General features: G+C 42.9%; 3 protein-coding genes across 5 annotated transcripts in view; all 3 read right to left on the bottom strand.

Moving 5' to 3' along the window:
• Window positions 1-9,546, bottom strand: part of ANKAR (ankyrin and armadillo repeat containing) — a 49,158-nt gene extending 39,612 nt beyond the window's left edge. The window contains exons 1-5 of the mRNA XM_040971850.1: window positions 9,448-9,546; window positions 4,907-5,543; window positions 2,503-2,940; window positions 995-1,158; window positions 232-335 (exon numbers count right to left, since the gene is read on the bottom strand). Of these exons, the coding sequence (XP_040827784.1) occupies window positions 232-335; window positions 995-1,158; window positions 2,503-2,940; window positions 4,907-5,507 (1,307 nt within the window). The 5' untranslated portion in view covers window positions 5,508-5,543; window positions 9,448-9,546. The remainder of the gene's footprint in view (window positions 1-231; window positions 336-994; window positions 1,159-2,502; window positions 2,941-4,906; window positions 5,544-9,447) is intronic.
• Window positions 9,547-11,305: 1,759 nt separating this feature from the next.
• ASNSD1 (asparagine synthetase domain containing 1) lies at window positions 11,306-16,082 on the bottom strand. Of its 2 annotated transcripts, none has more exons than XM_040971847.1 (3): window positions 16,047-16,082; window positions 14,035-14,216; window positions 11,306-11,662 (listed from the first exon to the last, which is right to left on the bottom strand). In XM_040971847.1, exons 1-3 carry the CDS (start codon window positions 16,065-16,067, stop codon window positions 11,377-11,379), a joined length of 489 nt encoding a protein of 162 aa, XP_040827781.1. In that variant the 5' UTR covers window positions 16,068-16,082; the 3' UTR covers window positions 11,306-11,376. The 2 variants fall into 2 exon arrangements, with proteins under 2 accessions (XP_040827781.1, XP_040827780.1); XM_040971846.1 differs by having other exon boundaries at window positions 14,607-16,067.
• On the bottom strand, window positions 16,071-21,631 carry ASDURF (ASNSD1 upstream open reading frame). Of its 2 annotated transcripts, XM_040971848.1 has the most exons (4): window positions 21,481-21,631; window positions 19,540-19,593; window positions 18,494-18,569; window positions 16,071-16,159 (listed from the first exon to the last, which is right to left on the bottom strand). In XM_040971848.1, exons 1-4 carry the CDS (start codon window positions 21,568-21,570, stop codon window positions 16,089-16,091), a joined length of 291 nt encoding a protein of 96 aa, XP_040827782.1. In that variant the 5' UTR covers window positions 21,571-21,631; the 3' UTR covers window positions 16,071-16,088. The 2 variants fall into 2 exon arrangements, with proteins under 2 accessions (XP_040827782.1, XP_040827783.1); XM_040971849.1 differs by lacking the exon at window positions 16,071-16,159 and having other exon boundaries at window positions 18,329-18,523.
• Window positions 21,632-22,931: the final 1,300 nt, after the last annotated feature.

Below are 22,931 nucleotides of genomic sequence, written 5' to 3'. Positions count from 1 at the left end.
CAACTGCTTTCCCAGGGCACAAGCAGGAAGCTGGATGGGAAGCGGTGATCCAGGACATGAACCGGTGTCCATCATGGGATCCTGGCACATGCAAGGCGAGGCCTTCACGCTACCATGCCGGGCCCTCACTTCCTAAGGTTTTAAGGGAGTCTTTGTATTTTGGCACTTTTGCTGCTCCCTGCTAAGTTTCAAAAGCTGTGACTACTGGGAATAACTACTAAAACTACTTACCTTCTTCCATAAAATTCTATGACTGGTATTGGGTAATATTCTTTGTATCCTGATTCTTCTCCAAAGGTGTGGGCAGCATAATCCCGTATTTTTTCTAGATTGTTCTAAAATATGAGTTATATTACAAAAAAAACTTTAAAACAGATATTATTTATCTTAAACTGTTTAGATTGTTATAACAGTTACAAGACTTCTCTATGCAATTTTATGCAAAAAAATACAAAATTTTTACAAAGTGATATTAACATTCCAAAAGACCATGATAGTAACTTCCCTAATTTGAGAATGAGGGGGGAAAATGCAAAAGGGAAAGTACATAATATATTGCATAACAATCAAGATATATCATGAGTATACTAAATTCCTGGTGAATTACTGTTTTCAAACTCCAGAGGATATGCGTTCCAATACTAATCTTTGAAGAAAATGGAGGAGTATGTAATGAGTGGTGAGGGACTTTTATTGTAATTGACAATTCTAGGGCAAATATAATTCATTAGAAGTCTAAATTCTGTGAGGAGAATGAATCTAGCTTACCAATTACTTTACTCTGAATCAAATAAAATACTTTCTACACAATTAAGTTGTCCTTAATTTATGTATATTAAGGTAATGTGTGAAAAATGTAGTGCATTGCAAGAAGAATCATCTGAAGGGTTGCATGCAGCCTATACCCCACAGAAGCTCTTTCTGGCTGGGAACAGAGGACAAAAGAGCAGAGCTGTGAGATGGCAAGCCATACAGGAATAATAATAACTTAAACCTTAAAATCTTCCAAAGCATTCTCAATTGAAGGGGTGCTGATATCAAATTCAATTCCTCCATGCACGTGAAAATATTGGTTCTCTTTGTAGTAGAAGTTCTGGCATTTAAAGTCTTGTCCATAGATGAATGGAGGCAATTCACGCTCTGTCTTGACCTTGTCATCTCCAAGAATGACAAATAAAAAAAACCCAATGGCTATTTACAAAGTGAACAGTATACAATCATATTGTGGATATCTAAATTCTCACTGATAGAAATAAAGTGAAGAATTCTACGTGAAATTAAAATCTTGGCAAAAACCTATAAATTACTTATATTTTTAAAGCGAATATTTTGAACATTGAAATATAATGTATATCATATTTTTAGGCATCTTCTCTAACTCCATTTTACAGACATTTCAAAAAAGTATCATCAAAATATTATTCAATTTACCAGAAAAGACTTGAAATTTTGTGCTACAGAAAATCTCTGGTTGAATACAAACACTTATCTGAAGCAATTTTGGTATATGTAGATATATCGGCTGCTCATGACTTAAGTAATAAAACATTATGGACACAGCAAGCCACTCCTGTTTCCATACATGCTTCTCCCCATTCAAAAAACAAGCATTGTCACGACTGTATTTTACTTTCCTCAATCTACTTTATTTTCTAAAAAAATCGGTACAGTATCATAAGTCAACATATGTGCATACCATAAATTGGTGATTATATTTTAAAGCAGTTTCTAGATATAATCTTCACCAGATAAATTCCAATAAAAATGCCCAACAAACGACTTGCAAAATTTCTACTCTATACAGAGGCTCAATTTTGCCATCTGAATACAGACCTCAAAACATGCCCACATGCTTGGACACCAACAAAAAGAGATAAATTGCGCACTAACCTAGCTAGGACAAAGGGTTTGAAATGAAGTCCTGTTAAATTCCATGTAGGCATAGCTCTTTCAGCGCTAGCTTTCACTGTTCTCTTTACTTATTACAATGTCCAACTGTCCTCATCTAATTGCTTTCCTTTTAAAGTATAAATCTCTTCTTCAGAAATGTAAGCTCATTCATGACATTCTACAGTTCTGTGTTGGACAACACTTTAAACCTTAATGGAAAAGGATGGTATAGGGAACTGGAATACAAATACATTGAATTTACAGACTGGATGAGATAAGACAAATCCATACTGTCCCTTCAGGTTTTTTTAACTTCCTATATATTATTTTGAACTAATATACTTTAAACTTACAATATAATCAAAGCCTTAATAGTTCCACTGTATTGTCCCTTCACAAATATGGCTCATTTCTCTGCTCAGAATGTCTGAAATTTGTGACTGATATAAAGTATAGGATACACATACCAAGCAGTTTTAAGTGCAGCAGTTCGACATTTATTTTCTTTCTATAAAGATTACATGCCTAGACGCATGAACTATAAAAAAAAGTATTTAAATATACATTTATTGTATATCCCAATTTAAATATGATTTCTAACGAAACTCTTACCTGAAAAAGGCTGAAGCAAACTACTTAAATATGGAACTTTCATCTTCTTTTTTAAACTCAGCAGAAATGGAATCAGAAAACATATTAACTTTAGGTATCCTAGCCCTCCTCTGATTTCTTTTTTCTTCTCAAAATGTTTTTGAATAATTTTCTTTTGAAGATATAATCTTTGCTGTAGTCTCTGGTAAGTACAAATATCAAGATAATCTTGATTACATTTTATAGCGTTAGTAAGCCAATAGGCTGTTTCAAATATGAAGACATTTTCACATTGTTGAACTTGTGTGGTACTGAATGTCAATTTCAGCATAATATTTTCAGCATATTTCATGAATATAGCTTTTTCTTCAGGGCTGTTGGGGTCATATGTTGGGTCTTCATTAATGTCTTCATCATAAATTCCATCAAAGTCTGGATCCTTTGTAATATCGATCAAACCTTTCCAGCAACAACAAAAAAAAAAAACAGTGAAAACTTCACACTTGGTTTCTACATAAATATGGCAGATTGAACGCAGGGTTTCACACTGAAATCCTACTAAAACAACTGTAAAGGAATCACAGGGTGCCAGTAAAACTCCAAAAGATGAAAGACAGACGAGTGAGTTGCTGAGCAGTTGAAGAAAAACAGACACTGTGGAATTAAAAAGATGATTCTCTTTGGAGGAATCACACACAATGCCCCAAAAACATAACACAACTTACATCTTTAATCAAGAAAAATATGGAAGAATCACAAGAAAATGGATCTCTTTTCAGACAAGGAATCTCAGATGGACTGAAAGGATAATTTCTTTTTTCAGGGAAGTGGGGAGGGAATGAGGGAGGGACAGAAAGAGAGAATATGATTCTCACACCTGATAGGGTGATGGCCAGAGCCGAGAGTCAGAAGCCTCACATGGGTATCCCAACATGGGAAAAACAGCAGAAGATGGCTCAAACGCTTGGTCCCCAGCCACCCATGTGGAGGACTGGACAGGGTTCCTGGTTCCTGGCTTTGGCCTGGTCCACCCCTGGCTTTGACTGCCATCTGGGAAGTAAACCATCTGATCAAAGAACTGTTTTTCTCACCAAATAAATGAAAAATAAATCGCAAAAACAAACAAACAAACAAAAACCAGAAAATATAGTTGACTTAAACCATACTTTTTGGTGGCAATGATAAAACAGGGAAATATTAACGAAAAGGTTCTTTGGAGTTTAAAAAAAAAATCCCTTAAGTGACAATTATCATATGTTCTCTCTGATATAAAACAACCTTCATGCAAAATACAAGATTGGTAGAAATACAGGTAAAAATGTGTATATTTACCCAGAGGAACTATATTAAGGACAGTATTGCACCAAGAAGGGAAGATGTGGTGCAGTATACATCTTTACTCCCGAATCAAAGATGGATTCCCAAAGAAACTCTTAGATGTATCTTGACAACAGGACTTTCTACCATTTCTACCTACAATGCCATGACACACTTAAACAGAAGGAAAGACTTGGGACTGTTACGGAAGGACAATGCTATTGTAATAATGTAGGGGAAACAGTTGGGGGGAGGGGGAAGGTAAATGGGGAGGATGAAAAGGAAAATCCCTAAGCCTATGATGTTGTTTCATGAAAAATAAAGATTAAAAAAAAAAATCTCCTTACGTAATAATGATTGTACTTAGAAATGTATGTCAGAGCCAGCTTGATGGTTCCACTGGCCTATCCTCTATATCCAGGTGCCAGCATCCCATATGTGCTCCTGCTGCTCCTCTTCCCATCCAGCTCCCTGCTAAGGATCTGGGGATGGCACAAAAAGCCCTGGGACCTGCACCCGCTTGGAAGACCTGGAAGAAGCTCCTGATTCCTGGCTTCGGATCAGCTCAGCTCTAGCTGTTGCATCTATTGGGTGTGAACTAGCACATGGAAGATCTTTCTCTGTCTCTCATCTCTGTAAATCTGCCTGTCCAACAAAAAACAAATGAATTTTAAAAATTCTGTGAAAAAATGATAGCTACACACAAACCGAGGCTTATTACTTTTTTTTTTAAGATCAGCTAATTTTTTTGCTTAAGATTTACTTATTTATTTGAAAGGCAACATCACAGAGAGAGGGAGAGACACAGAGATTTTTCCACCTGCTGGTTCACCCCCAAAATGGTCCCATCACCTGGGGCTGGTACAGCTTGAAACTAGGAAGCAGAAGCTTATCCATGTCTCCCACATGGGTGCAGGGGCCCAAGGATTTGGGCCACCTTCCATTGATTTTGCAGGCCATTAGCAGGGAGCTGGATTGGAAGGGGAGCAGTCTGGAACTCCAACCCATTTACCCATCTAGGATGCTGGCACTGCAGCAGGTGGTTTAACCAGGTTCACCACAATGCCAGCCCCACTGTATTACTTTTTAAATGGTTAGATGATCTTGCCTGCTGCACTGAATTCTGCAAAAATATCTTTGCTTGTTTGCGGCTTCCCATCCGGGTCAATGTCCATGATGGTGCGCCACAGTTCAGAGAAGCGGGCCCGTTTCTCTTGGGGCATGTAGATTCCGTGCCACAGTGCTTTCAGCATGTAGTCAATATTGATCAGAATCTGCCCAACTCTAGTATCAAAATAAGCTGGAGGTAACTGACAAGATGAACTCTGATCATAATTTGCTTCTAAACTGATGGATGGGATCTGATTTAAGCAGTAGATTCCGATGGCCAACTCCCTTATGATCTGGTGGACCTCTCTGTAGTCTAGGAGGGCATCAGAATCCACCGGAGTCAGCAGGATGGCGGTGGAGAAGCCCACGTTGTTCATCTGTGTCATTATGCCACACGGGGTGTCCAGTTGGGAGCGTACATCCTCTTTGGTGGACAACCAGCTAACTAGCGCAGTAGTTAATAATTCTTGTACTTCACTCCGGTCATATTTTTCAAAAAATGCAGAAGCGTTTCTCTGAACGGCTAAATTTTCCAGGTAGGTTTCTTCATCTTGAATTTGTTCAAATCTAGTTAATCCTTTTTTGGGCAATCTTAACATTTCTGATTAGATCATGTGTATCTTTTTTTGAAGGTTCTGCAATGAATGCAAAGGAAAGATAAGCAACAGAATTTCTGTGACACATGAAAAATAAATAAACCTGTACCTTTTATTATTAACTTCTTTTGATCAACCCATTACATTTTTAAATCTGCTTAAAGCATATTTACTTACTATTTGTAACTGAAAGGCAGAGAGTGAGAGAGACAGACATCTCATCGGTCTACTGGTTTAGTCCCTAAACGCTGGCAGCAGCTGGGAGGTGAGGAGGGACCAAGCCCAGACTTCCAACTGGGTCCCCCATGTGGGTGGTAGAGACCCCAATACATGGGCTATCATCTACTGTCTCCCAGAGCACACAAAAGCAGGAAGCTGAGTCAGAGGTGCAGGCCAGACTTGAAGCCAGGTGTCCTAGGCAGCAGCCTAACCTGTGGTATGCTTAGCTCAATTTCTCAATTTCAGACTAACCAAAGCAAGAGGAAGCTAAAATCTCAATTAGCATGCTTTGAATGGTAAAACTTTTAATATTAACTACAGTCTATTTAAAAAAAAAAGATCAAAGTAAAAAAGGAATGCTAAGTCTACATATTAGAAGTAGCGTAGAAGTTGTGTACATAATTTTGTGTGTGTATGCGTTTCTTTGGTTCTCATTTTCTTTAAGAAACTAAAGATAGACACAATGGTCAAATTTATTAATCCTTCCCTTGAACGCGCCAGGATCCCATATGGGTGGCAGAATGCCATCCAGCTCCCTACTTGTAGCTTGGGAAAGCAGTGGAGGATGGCCCAAGTCCTTGGCACATGCACCCATGCAGGAGACCCAGATGAAGCTCCTGGCTCCCGGCTTCAGATCAGCTTATCTTTGGCCTTGGTGGTCATTTGGGGAGTGAACCCAAGGATGAAAGTCTCTCTCTCTTTCTGCCTTTCAAATAAAGATAATAACTCCCCAGTACTCTGCAGCATGGCCACAGCCCTCAATGCCCCAATCAGATTCCAGAAACTACTCTACTCTTTTGCCAATGATGATTCCTACACCGACAGAAAGGATCTAAACCCTTGGCCAGACTCCCGGCCTCAGCTTTGCTGGTGCACTAGCTCCTTGGCTGAGAATGACTGAGGCACTTCCTTCTCTCTGTAAATCTGCCTGTCCAATGAAAATAACCAAATCTTAAAAAAGAAGAAGAAAAAAAGATAGGCAATACCTTCTTAGCTTTCAATTTCTGCACAGCTAAATACTTTTCTCTCTCTGGAATAGTAATAACCAAGCTCCTTATGCAAATTTTTTATTTCATGTAATGGGCCACCAGCTGCAGTGGTTTTCAAAATGCAGTCTGATTTAGTGTTTTAGAAAATACTGAAATTTAACTGTGTTTGGGCCAACTTATATTTCTGCCAAGTTTCTGACTGTACTTATGGTGCTATCTGGACACACTGAGAACTTGGTCCTGGGAGAGAGGCACACTTCTGCCCACTTCACAATGTGAAATTGGAGGTCAGAGACAGGTCTAAAGCTTCACAGAAGCCTCAGAATCAGCCCCAAGACCTGTTCAGACTCAAGGACAAGAGCTCTTGGCTATATGGGAGAGAACAGTAACAAGAACAAGGAAGAAGGGTACCTGTTCTGGATGGACTTGGTTTCAGTCCAGGAGAGAAGCCCTGCGTCCACGCTGACCCTCCTGCATGTTGCTAGGAGCCTGCAGCAGCTGTGGCCTCCAATGACTTTATGGCTTTGCCCAGCCAGCAGCCAGGCTTCCCCCACTTGGACAAGCAGGAATGAGGAGCCAGGAGCTCTGAGAAGTCCTGGGGTGAGGGCCACGGGTGGCCTGCTTGTCTTGTCAATCTGCTTGGCCTCCTGGGAGTGCTCAGGGGACTCTCAGATAAGGTGTGACGTCAGATATGACCTCAGCTGGAGCCCTGAGTGAGGCTGGCATCACACTGTCTCCAGTGCACAGGCTCCGCTTACCTTGACCTCTCCTCCTGGCCCTGCTTCAGAGCTCATGTCCAGCCTCCTGCTACTCTCTCTGCCAAAGCAAGAGTGTGGTGGAGCAAAAGCCCAGGCTTTGAGATAGTCCGGATTGGAACTCCAGATCTCTCGTCATTCCATCATTCCACAGACCTGTGTGGGGTGCCTATTGTGAGTCAGACACTGAGCTTGGGGTTGGAGACCCAGGAAACCGGGGCACCACAAAATCTCAGGGAGTTTATAATCAGAGAGCCACACAGGTGTATTTAGTAATATGATACTTGCAAGATGTATTAATAGCACATCAAGAGAAATGAATCTATACGAATAGTTGGGAAAAGCTGTTTTGAGAAAGTGACTGAAAAAAAAAAAGAAGGGAAGACAAGGTGTAGAGCTGTAGAGATCCACTCTGCTGAGCTGGGATTCTATCCAGGTGTCCCACGGGGGTAGTAGAAACCCAAGTACTTGAGCCATCACAGGTTGCCTTCCAGAGTGTGCAAGAGCAGGAAGTTAGAATAGGGAGCCAAGCTGGTACTTGAAGGTATAGGAAAAGGTACTGGTGCCAAGGTGACACTTGGACTTCTATTTGGGCAAGGTGAAGAATTCCTATGCGACAGAGCTATCTTAAGAAATCGTAGGAATACCATACATAATGCCTAAGAATGGCAGTTGAGGCTGAATGTATGAGTATAAATTTGGGCAGATTTATAGAAACTGAAGTTACAGAGCAGTTGAAATCACCAGGGGAGGGCATGTAGAACGAGAACTGAGAAACCCAAAGTAGACCTTAGGGATTTAAAATTTAGGGCCCAGTGTTGTGATGTACTGGCTAAAACTTCCACCTTTAATGCTGACATCCCACATGAATACTTGCTAGGAAAAGCAGTGTGATGACCTAAGTGCTTGGCCATGCCTCTCACATGGGAGACTCAAAAGAAACTCCTGCTTTCTGCCTTTAGCCTGGCTCTAGCAGCCATTTGGAAGGTGAACCAGTGGCTGGTTCTCTCCCTTTTTCTCCATAGCTCTGCATTTCAAATAAATAGATACACCTTTAAAAAATAGATTTAACACTTAAAGGCAGGTAGAGAAACTTATATCAGAAAGATAGGAAGGTGGGAGGAAAATCAAAATTGGCCCCCAAAACTAATAAATGTTTTAAGAATAAAGACATGACCAACTTCATTGGCTGTTGCTGCCAGGTCAAGGAAGATAAGAATTCTCCCACTGAATTTAGTAGCATGGCAGTGCCTGGTAAACATCTGGGACAGAATTTCTCTCACACCAGCCATGTCATTGCTTTAGCTACTATGGAATTAGTGAATATTAACAGATTTATCACAGCCATTCCAGGAAAAGGGATTGTCAGATCGCCACCTTCTTTTAGAAAATCTGTAAGCCTGCATCTATGAAGTGTGAACCCTAAGTGCAAACTTCTACTTGAAGGTATTTTTGTTCTGCTTCAAATCAAGGAATTGATTGTCCCTTCGCTTGAAGATTAACACAGAACTTCATGCCAGAGTTTCAGGTAAAGTAACAAGATGACTACTTAATACTTATCTGACCCTTTGTGTGTTAAGAGCATGTGTGTACAATCATACACACACACACACACAGTAACTGTGGGAGCAGGCGACCTAGACATTCCATTGAGGTTCAATGGACTAAACTGACACATGCATATAAAGACCAGAAAATAGTGCCTGCACATAGTAGCATACACATGATGGCTATTTTTGGTGTTGACCTATACTATATCTAACCGCAGGCTGTGGGGCAAATCACTTAAATTCATTTCCCAATATAATCAATAATTTAGTGCTCTGGACCACATAGACACTTGAAAGTTATGTTTTCAGATGAAGAGATGAAAACTATGCAGGCAATACCTAAATTGGCTTGAACACTATATTTACCAGGAAATAAAACTATAATGGCTTCTGCTGTTGTATTAACTTTTTAAGAATGATAATGAAGTACCTGAAGCAGGTTACTTTATAAAGATGACTCTTGCTGATGATTCCGTAGGTGTAGCATCTAAATGTCTCATTTGGCAGAATGCTGAGGAACTACATAGCTTCACAAGCCAAAAGACAAGAAGCTCATGTGTCTGTTACCTTGCCCTCTGTAACACAAAACAAAGAGAAAAACTGTCACACAAGGATTGGGCCTTACCTCAATGACTTCAGTCACTTCCCAAAGGTCCTGCCTTTGTAACAGGGACTTCTTTAGAAGTGTCCACCCTCTCAAAACCATTACCATCTGATAGTGGAGATTAAACTCTTATATAAGGTTCGGAGACAGAGATCATATCCAAACCACTAGGTTATGTTAAAATTTATTTGCTACAATGATCTAAAGAGGAAAAGGTCTAGTCAGATCCAGCCTCAACACTGATAATTTCCAGTGCTGTTGCAATTGGCTCAGAAATGTGGGTGACATCAGGCTGGTGTGGAATAGGCAGCAAGGTACAGAGAAGATGGGTACACCAAGAGGTGTAGAGGAAGATAGAAGACCAGAAAAGTAAATTTGAACTTGGCATAGACTGTAGCATTTAAATTTGATGACAGGAAGGACCCTTCAGAGAAAGGGGCTGAAGATCCTGAAGAGAGCAGGGTGAGCTTCCTGAAAGGTAATGTGCTTTGTGATGAAGAACAGGTGGACATATAGCCTTCTGCTGTGTGGAACACTCTTCTAATGGCAAGGAAAAGACTGGTGTAGGTAGGCAATTTAGAAGACATACTGTTGGGTGTTGTGCACAAAACAGTGCATACACACACACACACACAACCACAACCATGTGAGGACACTTGCAAGCCAAGAAGTCTAAGGATGAGCCAGACACTTTGAACTTGGACTTTTCAATTTCTAGAACTTTAATAAATTGTTTAAAATTAAAACATTCTGTTGTTGGATAGAAGAGGCAGCTCTTGGCCTAACAACTTTGATCTTTTCTGTGAAAAGCTCATGAGTTAAGAGAGGCAAAAAGAAACGTTGGAGATTGGTACAATACAATGTTCTACTACTCATTAAAAGTTCTTGGAGTGGGAAAAACACGCTGCATAATGAGAGGGAATTCAAGTACTCAGTATTGCTCAGGCGTGGCAGGAACTTTCTCGGCAAACTTGTCAAAACCCTTAGAACTCTTCATCTTTCACATGGAGCCCTGTCTAAGCTAAGATCTTAAATGACATTAGCAAACCGAGTTATTCTTAGTGAGGAGTGTTAGCCTGGAGAAAACCAATGACTATAATTTAATTCTGACCATCTCCCTGGACTTAATGTTGGATCACACAAATAAAGGGCTTAGGCTCACAAGACTTCTCTTCCTTTAGATGCCACTTGCAAGTTGGCACCTATGGTTCATCTGACCAGCCAGCTGTAAGGTTTCCTCCTCTGGTTCACTAGTTGGCTAAAATACCTTACAAAATACAAGAAAACATTTTACTTACCAGTGTATTATATAGTATACAATTCAGGAACAGCCAGAGATGTAAAAGGCAAGGGTTTAGGGTGTGTGTGTGTAAAGGGAGTGTCCAGGTCCTCTCTATGCATGTCATTCTCCCAGTACTTCTATACATGGGAAACTCAGCAAATCTTGTTCATGAACTTCTACTGAGTGGGTGGAAAGTTCCACTTTTCTGATCACTTGGTTTTTCTGATGACCAAACCCATGTTGAGGCTACCCAGAGACCCCTAAAACAAGTCACCTGATCCACATAAACCCAGGTGAGATAAAAGGGTTTGCCTTAGGAATACCACTCAGGAAATTCAGTTTTAGTAGGTCAATGACCTGAAAAGTAAAAATTTACCTATGAACTAAATAACCACCACATTATACAATAAATAGCAAAATATTTTATTTTTATGTAAATCATCATTCAGTGAATATTGTTACATTCTGACATATCATGATTGGACATCCTTTTCACAAAAAAGCTTTTCTAAGGAAACAACTTGGAGTCTTCCACATTTGTCAGATGCCTTTTCATTATTGTTCTCCATTTTTGCAATTCTGGATCCAAATTGCATGGCTCGTTTTGGCAGGAGAGCAGAGGCTGTAAGGCCAAGTTCCACAGCTGCCAGACGTAAAATTAGTTTCTCACCAATTCCACGGGGCAAAGTCAGGTTTGCCTTTTCCCAGACTGGAAGGGAGTTTAGGAAAGAGACAACATCTTCATCCAGGAAGGGAAATCTAAAACAGACAGACAATATCACTACACATAAATAAAAGCACTCTGCTAGTGTCAAAACGGCACGACTAAAAGTTAATTATACTAAAAAAGAGCTTCAAACATATGGCAAATTAAATAAGCCTCAAATAAGTGTATGTTTTCAGTGATTTCAAATTTGGAAGCAAGCATCATCTATCTTAATTAGGCATTAAATCCCATCAGTGTCTGATTTTTTTTTTTTTCCCATGTCTAAAGAAACTGAACTTTAGAGATATAAAATCAATACAGAAGGGCTCCACAGCCCTAAATTTACAAAATACCTAGGGCCTGGCACGCTAGCCTACTGGCTAAAGTCCTCTAGGATCTTGAATGAGCCAGGATCCCGTATGGGTGCTGGTTGTAATCCTGACAGCCTTGCTTCCCATCCAGCTCCCTGCTTGTGGCTTGGAAAAGAAGCCAAGGACAGCCCAAAGCCTTGGGACCCTGCACCCGCATGGGAGAGTCAGAAAAAGCTCCTGGCTCCTGGCTCCTGATCAGCTTAGCTCCGGCTGTTGTGGCCACTTGGGCATTGAATCAGTGGATGGAAGATTTTCCTCTCTGTTACTCCTCCTCTCTGTATATCTGACTTTCCAATAAAAGATAATAAAAAAAATCTTAAAAAAAAAAAAAAACCTATGATATCAAAATCTACATTTAAATCATTAAAATAGTGAGAACTATGTATAACTGAACAAAATCTAAAATCCTTTCCTCTGAGTTTAAAAATTTCAACATTCCCCTCACACTAACTCCTCAAAATGCAATATGGCTACATTATTGTTTCCACTATCATGGCCTGAGTAGAAGGACTGCAAAGACATGTTACAGGAATATTTTATCTAAAAAGCATTGCAAAAGTAAATATAAATAGAAAACCTGTGACTACATACAGCTAAATAACAAAATGTTTAGCTTTAACCACTATAATGGCATTTTTATAATATGATTCTATATTGGTTATTTTTAAAAATAAAATCTTCTTGAAAAAATAAAAGTTTATTTGAAAGGCAGAGCAACAGAGGTTCAGGGGAAGAAGAGTTCTTGGCATCTGCTGGTTCATTTCCCAAGTGCTGAGGCTGGGCTAGACCGCAGCCACGAACCAGGAATCCCACCTGGATGTCCTAGCTGGAACACAGGGACCCGAATGCTCTGCTGCCTCCTGTGTGCACATCAGCAGGTCGATGGGTCAGAATCAAGGGGAGGAAGAGAACCCAGACACTCTAACATGCAATGTGGGCGTTGCAGGCATCACCTTAACTGCTATATTAACTCCCTATCCTTTTCTCTTTCTTTGCTCTACCCCTTCTCACTCTTAAAGGTATTTCACACACTTTGTATTGTCATACTAGTTATCTCTACACGGTGAAATACTGGAAATTATGAAAGAATAATGGTATAATAGTGAAAATTCCTCCAGTGTCAAGACTGACAACAGTGACAACTGTACAAATCATGACTTAATAGGAAGGACTGAAGTAGAAACAAACAAGATACAAATCTGAGAGAGATGGAAAGAAACAATCAATTCTAACCTCTGTGCAGTTCACCAGGACTCCTTACACTTGCATCCTTGTGCTTCTGTGAAAAACCACCACTTAAAAAAGTTAACTACTCAAACAGATTTTTACTCGTTTTAACTGTTACAACTTCCTTTATCCTTCATATTTCAAAAAGCTGTATCCAAGTACTTGTTTGCTAACATCAGATATATGTTGCACGTGACAATGGATCCCTGAAGTGTACAAACACAGAAATGTCTACAGAGACAAAGCACACTCTACCACACCAGGGAAAGACTGGGATGGGATTATACCCTGATGGGAGTAAGCAAACACTTAAAGCAAAACAAAATACTTTAAGAAGTTCCTCTTAGCTGCACTTTCATAGTCTTTTTCATTAGCCTTAAACATTCAAGGAGAGAGGGAGAACTCTTCCATCGATTGGCTCACTTCTGAGAGGGCTGCAGAGGCTGGGGCTGCACCAGGCTGAAGCCAAGAGTCAGGAGCTGCTTCCAGGTTTCCCACGTGGGCAGCTGGGGTCCAGGTACTTGGGCTATCCTCCACTGCTTTCTCCAGCCATCAGCAGTCAGCAGTCAGCACTATGTCACAAGGCCAGCCCCACCATACTGCCTTTCAACATTACCGAAATAAATGTTTTTGGAGAACCAGTTTGGAAAAACAAGTGCTGCCCTGGTTCTTCCCAGCTTGGTTTCTGACTGTGTTTTCTAACAGAAAGTCAAATTATTGTTACTGCTTCTGCCATACCTTCAGCATGCATAGGAAAAGGAACTTAAAGTCTGCTTTTTCAGTCTCTTATTTTCACAAAAACACAACACTCACATCATTAGAGTTACCTTGCTTCTTTTCCATGATCACCGATAACTCTGTCATCACGACCAAGATTTCTAGAAGAAATTCGACCCAGTTCCATGGCTATTTCCTTATTCAGTCCTTCCAATCCATGTGTCTGAAAGCGAATGCGATGACGAGAATAACCTGCAAGCTGCTCATCGGCACCAATTCCAGTGAGAATTACCTATAAGATACAGAAGTCCACATGAAAATATCCTCTATTACACCACAGCGAAACACATGAAAGATTCCAACCCTACAGGCAACACTGCTGGAGAAAAACCACAAGTCACAAGACAGAAGAATATGCTCTATTTTGAAGGAGTCATCAATGAAGTGTCTTCAAAAAGATCACGAAACAGACATGTTATGAAGTAACTAGGCATGGACCTCAATTTCTTTGCACCAAAATAAGCTCACCTTTTAATTCCATTTTTCTAGAAATTTCTATAAAGTGTACACTTAGGATGTACTACAACTTAAATGCAGCTATACTGCTTAAATAGGCTATACTGCTGCAATCAAGGGTCAAAATTGAGACTCAGAAATTCTGAACCAGAAACACCGGTCGTACCTTTGCACTGCTCTCGTAGGACTTCACTGACTCCCGGGTCACCAGCCAGCCAGCGCCTCTGGAAGCAAACCAGACCGCACAGCCAATGCTGTCATCCAAAACTGTGTCCAGGGGATGAACTAAGTGACGTATTTGGGCTCTTCTGAACTTTTGCAGTTCTTCCAGAGAAACATTAATTTCAACAAAATTCCACATCCGAGAAGGGTTAAGAGCTTGCAGTTCCTTCAGGCCTGCCCTCCCTGTGATTCTGTCTGGTACGCAGTACTTGTCATGAGGATTGTCATCAGTGATGATGGCAGCGTGTTTAGTGACCTCTTCAGAAGGCAGCTCACACTCTGTCCGTTTACTCCTTCTCTGCTTACCGCTACTTGGAACGGCCTTTTCTTTAGTCATGAAGGCTACATTTAGAAGATCAACTGGCTCATCTAAAGGAATATGACGGTCAGCAAGGGCAGCAATAACCATGGAATCAACGCCCCCAGAAAACAGGATCGCAATATTTGCTTTCTTCTCACCTGGTTTTAAAACTTCATCTGGTGCTGGGCTTTTGCCCCTACACAAACACAAGACCCGTCTCTTGACTGCAACACTAAGAACATCAATGAACCGCTCCACTACTTCCTTCCTGTGTCCGTCAGTGAGACAGACCTGAAGTGTCTCTCTTGAGGGTGGCCTGCTGGGAAGGGGACTGCACAGAGTCTCCATTGGAGTCCGTGGCAACATCATATTTAAAGGAGAAATGGGATTTTCAAGGTACAATTTGGCTTCATTTCCTACCACAGATACAAATGTTGGCCAGTCTGCTGAGACCTGAGGCAAGCTACTATCACATTCTTCGGGAACACCATCCCTAGAAGTACATTTCCAAGGATACAGCTGCAACATGACATGTTTGGAAATGGCAACAGACTCCAGATTAATTCGGAAAATTCCAGATGCTGGGACCTCTTGCCATTGACTTGCTACCCCAGTAGTTTGGGTGCCAACTGAAGAGAGGCAGAAACTCATGTCCAAATTATTAAACCGCCAAAGCAGACTACGACGACCAAAAAAATCCTTACCAAACCATAAATCATGGCTAGATGCTTGATAATATATGAAGGACCAGGGGCCTTGGACTTGTGAGAAGAGTGACACTATATCAGATTCACTCTTGCAGGAGGAAAGGCAACTGAACATGACTTGAGTATCATTCTCTAGAGCTTCAACCTTTATTCCATCAAAGACCTCTCCATTCCACAGGAGCACGTTGCCTCTCCCATCTTCCACAGGCTGGGCAGTCAGAGCACCTCTCAAGTGAAGGACATGGCCAGAAAATAAACACCGGTAGTTAGCATCGCACTTTAACAACTGCTTGCTGCAGTCGGGGCCCCGTCGTTTAAGACTGCACAGTAAATCCTCTTCCAAATCTTCACGGAAATGGTCCACAGAAAAGCTTACAGAACAACAAATGCCACACATTATTGTGGGAAATCTGGTTGACTATTTCTTCATATTGGTCTTCTCTGAATTTTCTATTTCTTGATATTCTTTCTTCAATTCATCTAACATATCTGTGGCAGAGAGACAGAAAAAAATATTAAGCAAAATAAGAACCCTCTGCATCTCGTGTGTGTGCCGCTTTGTGTCCCAGCTGCTCCACCTGCCATGCAGCTGCTTATGGCCTGGGAAAGCAGCAGAGGATGTCTCAAGTCCTTGGGCCCCTGCACCCTCGTGGGACATCTGGAAGAAGCTTTTAGCATCTGGCTTTGGATTGGCTCAGCTCTGGCCATTACAGCCACATGGGAGTAACCAGAAGATGGAAGATCTGTCTTTTGTCTTCTCTTTGTCAATCTGCTTTTGATATAAAATAAAATCTTAAAAAAAAAAAAGAACAAAAGCTGCTCGAGGGGCAGGCATTGTGGCACAGTGGCACAGTGGGGCAGCTTGCCGATAGGGGCATCCTCTCCCACACTGGAGTGCCGACAACCAAGTCCAGCTTCCTGCTAATGTGTCTGGGAGGCAGGAGATTACGTCAGGTCCTCAGGTTACTGCACTCCTGCAAGAGACTTTGTTTCCAGTTCCCTGGCTTTGTCCGGCCCAGCCCTGGCTACTGCGGGCATTTGGGCAGTGAACCAGTAGATATTTCTACCCCTCATCTGTCACACTGTCTTTTAAAAACAAACCTTAAAAAAATAAAAAAAATAAAAAGATGCCTGCCCATATTGGAGTCACTGGGTTCAAGTCCCTGATAACACAAATCCTAAGAGGAAGCAAGCGACAGCCCAAGTAGCTGCATCCCTGCTGCACACAGGGGACACCTGTGTGTCCCAGCCTGGAACTGCTCCAGCCCTGGCTGCAGCAGGCATCTGATAAGTAAGTAAACAGAAGGAAGATTCTTCTGTCACTCTTTCTCTTTCAATATATAAAACGGAGGTTTTTTGTTGTTGCTGTTTTTTAAAGAAAGTTTATGAAACTACTCTTGGATTCTTCTGTAATAACTCACAGGGCAAAGCAGGACATTTATTAAGGTATATGCACTGTGATTATCCGCACTGTGCTAATGTCGGTAGTAATTCATGACAGGCTAGGACAAAGCATGCTTTCCTTTCAGAGTAAAAGTGCTTATTGAGTGCTTATTTTAAATGTGCAGGCATTCAGTTAAGCACGATTACTTCATACACTCTTATTTTATCCCATAGCTTGGGAAGCTCATGGTATTTCTTCCAAAGTCACAATGATAAAAAGCGACAGAATGGTTTTCAGACCGATTTATGCCAGTGATAACTGCCTTCTAAGATGCCACACGGGGTTTTGCTTATTTATTTATTTATTTTTAAAGATTTATTTATTTTTATTGGAAAGGCAGATATACAGAGAGGAGGAGAGACAGAGAGGAAGATCCTCCGTCCGATAATTCACTCCCCAAGTGACCGCAACGGCCGATGCTATGCTGCTCCGAAGCCAGGAACCAGGAACCTCTTCCAGGTCTCCCACACAGGTGCAGGGCTTTGGGCCGTCCTCGACTGCTTTCCCAGGCCACAGGCTGGGAGATGGATGGGAAGTGGAGCTGCCGGGATTAGAACCGGCACCCATATGGGATCCCTGCGTGTTCAAGGCGAGGACTTTAGCCTCTAGGCCATGCCGCCGGGCCCGGTTTTGCTTATTTTTAGTTTTAGTATAACTTTATCATTGAAAGACTGACTAGAAGAAAACCAATCACTGATTATTTACATACATTTAAACATCCAGGCATGGGCAAGGTAACAGAGGCAATGTCGTGATTTTACGCAGGAAGTATACAAAACATTTTCTGTGTCTTTGTGTAAGACAAAACTGGGGAATCTTTATTTTTTCTGAGAAGAGTCAGTGGGACATTTACAATATTGTTGGCCAAATTATCGGCTTAAAAATTAGTTTGCTAGTGCCCAGTGCCAAAGCGTAGCAGTTAAAATTCTTGCCTTGAACGTGCCAGGATCCCATACAGTCGCTGGTTCTAATCCTGGTGTCTCCACTTCCCAGCCAGCTCCCTGCCTGTGGCCTGTGAAAGCAATCAAGGACGGCCCACAGCCTTGGGACCCTGCACCCCCACGTGGGAGACCTGAAAGAAGCTCCTGGCTGCTGGCTTTGGATTGGCTCAGCTCCAGCTGTTGCGGCTGCTTGGGGAGTGAACCATCACATGGAAGATCTTCCTCTCTGTCTCTCCTCCTCTCTGCATATCTCTTTCCCACAAAAATAACTAAAATCTTTAAAAAAAAAAAATTAGCCCGCTATAGATTTACTGAACTTCAACTTCCACCTGAGGTTGTTTTGGTGGGGCTAGAGAGCAGAGTTCACGGACCTTACACAGCCAAGGGGCGGAGTGTTCCCCGAATGATACAAGATAGGACAAGTCAAACCCAACTTACTTTTGCTTTCAGAAAGCATCTCTGCTCGGTCTGCGAGGAAGAATAAGTTGCTGTTCTGCTGCTGTCTATACACCTTCTGCAACACATAATACAGATTAAAATCAACATTTGCTCATGTACTGGTGAACTTCAGGAATAGTATTTAGCAAACACAGACAAAAACAAAGAGACAAATACCAGTTACCTGCCACCAAGACACTGCTGTCATTACCAGTGAGCAGAAACTTGTCTTTTCCTTGCCTACACCATAATATCATTCCTGTTTATCAAGAAAGACCCTTGAGCCTGGCGCAGTGGCTGAGTGGCTAAAGTCTTTTCTGGCAAGCATCGGAATACCATATGGGCGCCGGTTCATGTCCTGGCAGCCCCACTTCCCTTCCAGCTCCCTGCTTGTGGCCTGGGAAAGCAGTGCAGGACAGCCCAAAGCCTTGGGACCCTGCACCCGGGTGGGAGACCTGGAAGAAGCTCGTGGCTTCGGACTGGCTCAGCTCTTGGCGGTTGCAGCTATTTTGCAAGTGAGCCAGTGGACATAAGCTCTTTCTGTCAAACTGCCTTTCCGATAAAAATAATCTTAAAAACAAACAGTAAGTCTTCTACTGCAATCTTAGCTTCGTACTTCCATCAATGAGCAATACATTGGGAACGGTTTTTTTCATCAATACATATTCTTTTATCGCACTGCATGACATTTGGTAGTTTACTTGCTCAACCCTCAAATGTCAGCCATTTAAAGCATGAATCATCTATTCAAACTCACTGTAAAAAACAAATTTAAGTGCAAAATAGTTATATTAGTGATATAGCTCAAAGATGTCAAAATATAACCAATATTAGTGTCAAAGGTCTTGTAAATGGCAGGATAGGAAAGAGAGATAACAGTCTGAATTTTAGGAGACCCACATACCCATACACATTAAAACAGTTATACGTTCAACTTTTGCAGTTTATCTTGTAAATGTAAATATCAATCTGTTACATGTTTTTAACTTTATACAATGTAAATATAACCACTACTTCCACATTCTATTTGGAATTACTATACTCACCCTATTCTTCTTCAGGTTAGAAAGTTCATCCACAACAACTTTTTGTTCTTTAATCTACTGAAATAAAGAAAACCTATTAAAATAGAGGGCCTTAAAATTATGCTCCATTAGATGACGGCTTTAAGACTAGACAGATGGCATAAGGGCTATCACGTACTGAGTGTCCACCTGGGCAGTCTAGGAATAGAAACTTCTTTCCACCCTCCGTGTGGGTGCACATGTGCAGGGACAAATGGCAGTTACTGGCAGGCGACCCACGGAGCCCAGCCAGTGGGTCTGATGTTGGCAACCACCAGCATTTGTGCCTACGGCCACTGTTACTAAACAAGACTTATACAGACAACAGGACCCCAAAGCAAAAATGATTTTCCATTAATTTTTAATTATTTAGATTAGTATGTAAAAAAAACCAACAGAATGAGGGATGAGTTTAGCAGGGCTTTTCATGATTTAGCTACTAATTGGTGCAACCCGCATATTCATATCAAGCAGGAAATAGTAAATGCACCTGTGTTTGCATCTTCCGTTTTTGTATGTAAAGACTAAGCCAGGGGCCCATGCTGTGGCTTAATGGTAGGCCACCACTTGTCACCCAGGCATCCGATGTGGGCAATGGTTCGAGTCCTGGATGTTCTACTTCCAATTCAGCTCCTTGGTAAGGTGCCTGGGAAGGCAGTGGAGGAAGATCCAGTTCCTTGGACCCCCTACACCCACTTGAGAGCCTTGGAAGAAGCTCCTGGCTCCTGGCTCACATCAGCCCAGCTCGGGCCAGCGTGGCCACTTGGGAGAGTTAAGGAGGGAATGCATCTCTCTGTGCCTCTCCTTCTCTGTCTTGGCACCTCTGCTTTTCAGACAGACAGATAAACAAAGCTAAGCACAGGGCTTTAAAAAAAGCTTCGTTTTTTTTTTCTTTAATTGTAGAGAGAACAAGCAAGGGAAAAACTAACTTTGTTTTTGACACTGAACAACTGTGTCTGACGACATAGCAGCATCAGTCCCTCTAGCAGCAGATTAACCACCTTCACCATCCTCTCCCCAAGGGCGCGATGGCAGGTGCCTATTCCACTTTGCACAGGAGGAAACAGTCATGCTGAGAGCATATAAGGCCCTGCAGAGACACTCCTGTCGGCGACTCAAACAGGCCAGACAAGGAGTTGGCTTCGGCACACCTTAACGGTGTTAACCAATGGAAGTTACGATTCAGACAGCAGAGGCTCCCCACCGCTCTTCTTTCTTGGGGCAAGGGCGGACGCATGCTTTAGAGTCGCCCTTTGGGCCCAAGCGAGAAGAGCCTAGAGGGAGGCAGGCAGGTGGATGATAGCACGGAAGCCCCCACGGGGCTCCGGGTACCAGGTGTCCATGGCACTCCTGTCTGCAGGGCAAAACTGAAGGGTGAGCACACGATGCCGCAGGCATCACTGCATGGATGAGTGACTGTGTTGGACACTGGCTTAAGAGTAGATGCGGGGCCTGGAGCAATTGCCTAGCAGCCAAAGGCCTCACCTTGCACGCACCAGGATCCCTTATGAGCACCGGTTCTAATCCCGACAGCCCCGCTTCCCATCTAGCTCCCTTCTTGTGGCCTGGGAAAGCAGTCGAGGACGGCCCAAGCCTTGGGACGCTGCACCCGCATGGGAGACCTGAAGAGGCTCCTGGCTCCTGGCTTTGGATGGGCGCAGCTCTGGCCGTCGCGGCCACCTGGTGTGTGACTCCATGGACGGAAGATTTTCCTCTCTATATCTCTTCCTCTCTGTATATCTGACTTTCCAGTAAGAATAAATAAATCTTTAATAAAACAAGAGCAGTGTGAGGGGAAAGGAGGAGGCCATTAACCGAATGAACCAGGGCACAGCTGCGGCCGCTCCGACCACCGTCACCGTCACCGCTCACGGCGCCCTCGCCCGGTCTCCCCGGGCCGGGGCCCCCCGCGTGTACACGCACCTTACTGCACAGATCCTCCTTGTGTAGGGTCGAGCTGTCGGCGGGGCCCGGCGCGGCCTGGTCCTCGGGGAGCACCCCACGGCCCGGCATCTCACCGACCCGCAGCCGGGCAGGAGTCAGAAACCCAGACAGCGCGTGCGCACTGCGAGCCCCGGCCAGCCTCGGCCCAGCGCGTGCGCACTGCGAACCCTGCCAGCCGGGACCCAACGCATGCGCATTCCCAGGGTCAGTGGCCCGACAAAGCGCGTGCGCACTCACTACCCCGCCCGCCCCGGTCCAGCGCGTGCGCATTCCCAACCCCGCGGGCCCTGGTTCAACGCATGCGCACTCCCAACGCCGCCAGTCCCGCCCCCTCCAGGTCGTCCTACCGCCAGGGTGTTCACTTGTGCGCCTGCGCAGCCCGGCCCTGGCGTCCCCGCCCCCACACCGGGAGCAGGCGCGCAGAGGCTTAGAAGGGCACGAGTGTGCCTCAACCAGGTTGAGCAATATGACTGCGACGTTGCCCCCTAGCGGATCGGAGGTAGAAACACTCAAGTGGGCTATTGACAGGCTCCCATCAAGTTACTTATGAGTCATCTGCGCCCCCTTGTGGTACAACTAAAGAATAGTAGCACAACGGAAATAACCACTTAAATTGTTAGACAAAAAGCTAAAACACAGGTTGAAAGGATACAGGGGTGCAACGGAACCCCGCAGACCTACAAAAACTTTCAGGTAAAGCACAATCTTACGCGAATTTAAATGCTAACTTCAAGTGAGCAAATACTTTTTTAGTGTACATTCAATGCAATATTTGCAATATGTTATTCTTGGGAAAAAAAAGCTAAATTTAGAATAGGCAAGAGATTACGTATGCTTCTCCAGTGCTATTCTGGGATTAGTTTTCTGTGAACCTAGATATTTTACAATCTGGTCCAGGCAGGTAACAGAAAAGGAGTTGTGAAATTGTTTTTGGTAAAGATGCTATTAATTTCTGCTAGCTGAGCAGATACTTGTAGAAGGTTATGATTTATTGTTCTGTACAACACTAATCAGTTACGTAGCTAACCTTGGCCTACTATCTGAACATTTCTCTCTTTTTAAAAAGATATATTTAATTTGCTTGAAAGGCAGCGTTACAGAAAGAGGGGGAAGGATAGAGCCATCTTTCCACTGCTGGTTCAGTCCCCAAGTGGTGAAAGTGAGTGGGCTGAGGTAGGCCAAAGGCAGAAGCCGGGAGCTTCATCTGGGTCTCCCATGTGGGTGCAGCAGCCCTCGTGCTTGGGCTGACTTGTGCTGCTCTTCCAGGCACGTTGACAGGCAGCTAGATCCCAAGTGGAGCAGGAGATGTGATATCCCAGGAAATGGCTTAACCCGTGCGTCGTAATGCCCGCCTGTAGCCCCTGTCCAGATGATGCGTTACTGTCTGCAGTCCTAATCACAGGCCATTGGGAGTCTTCCTCATAGAGCTT

This window comes from Ochotona curzoniae, unplaced genomic scaffold, assembly GCF_017591425.1.
Source record: "Ochotona curzoniae isolate NIBS_2020 unplaced genomic scaffold, NIBS_Ocur_1.0 contig_2210, whole genome shotgun sequence".
In the NCBI taxonomy this organism is placed as follows: Eukaryota; Metazoa; Chordata; class Mammalia; order Lagomorpha; family Ochotonidae; genus Ochotona; species Ochotona curzoniae.
This window is presented reverse-complemented; position numbering and strand designations above follow the sequence as displayed.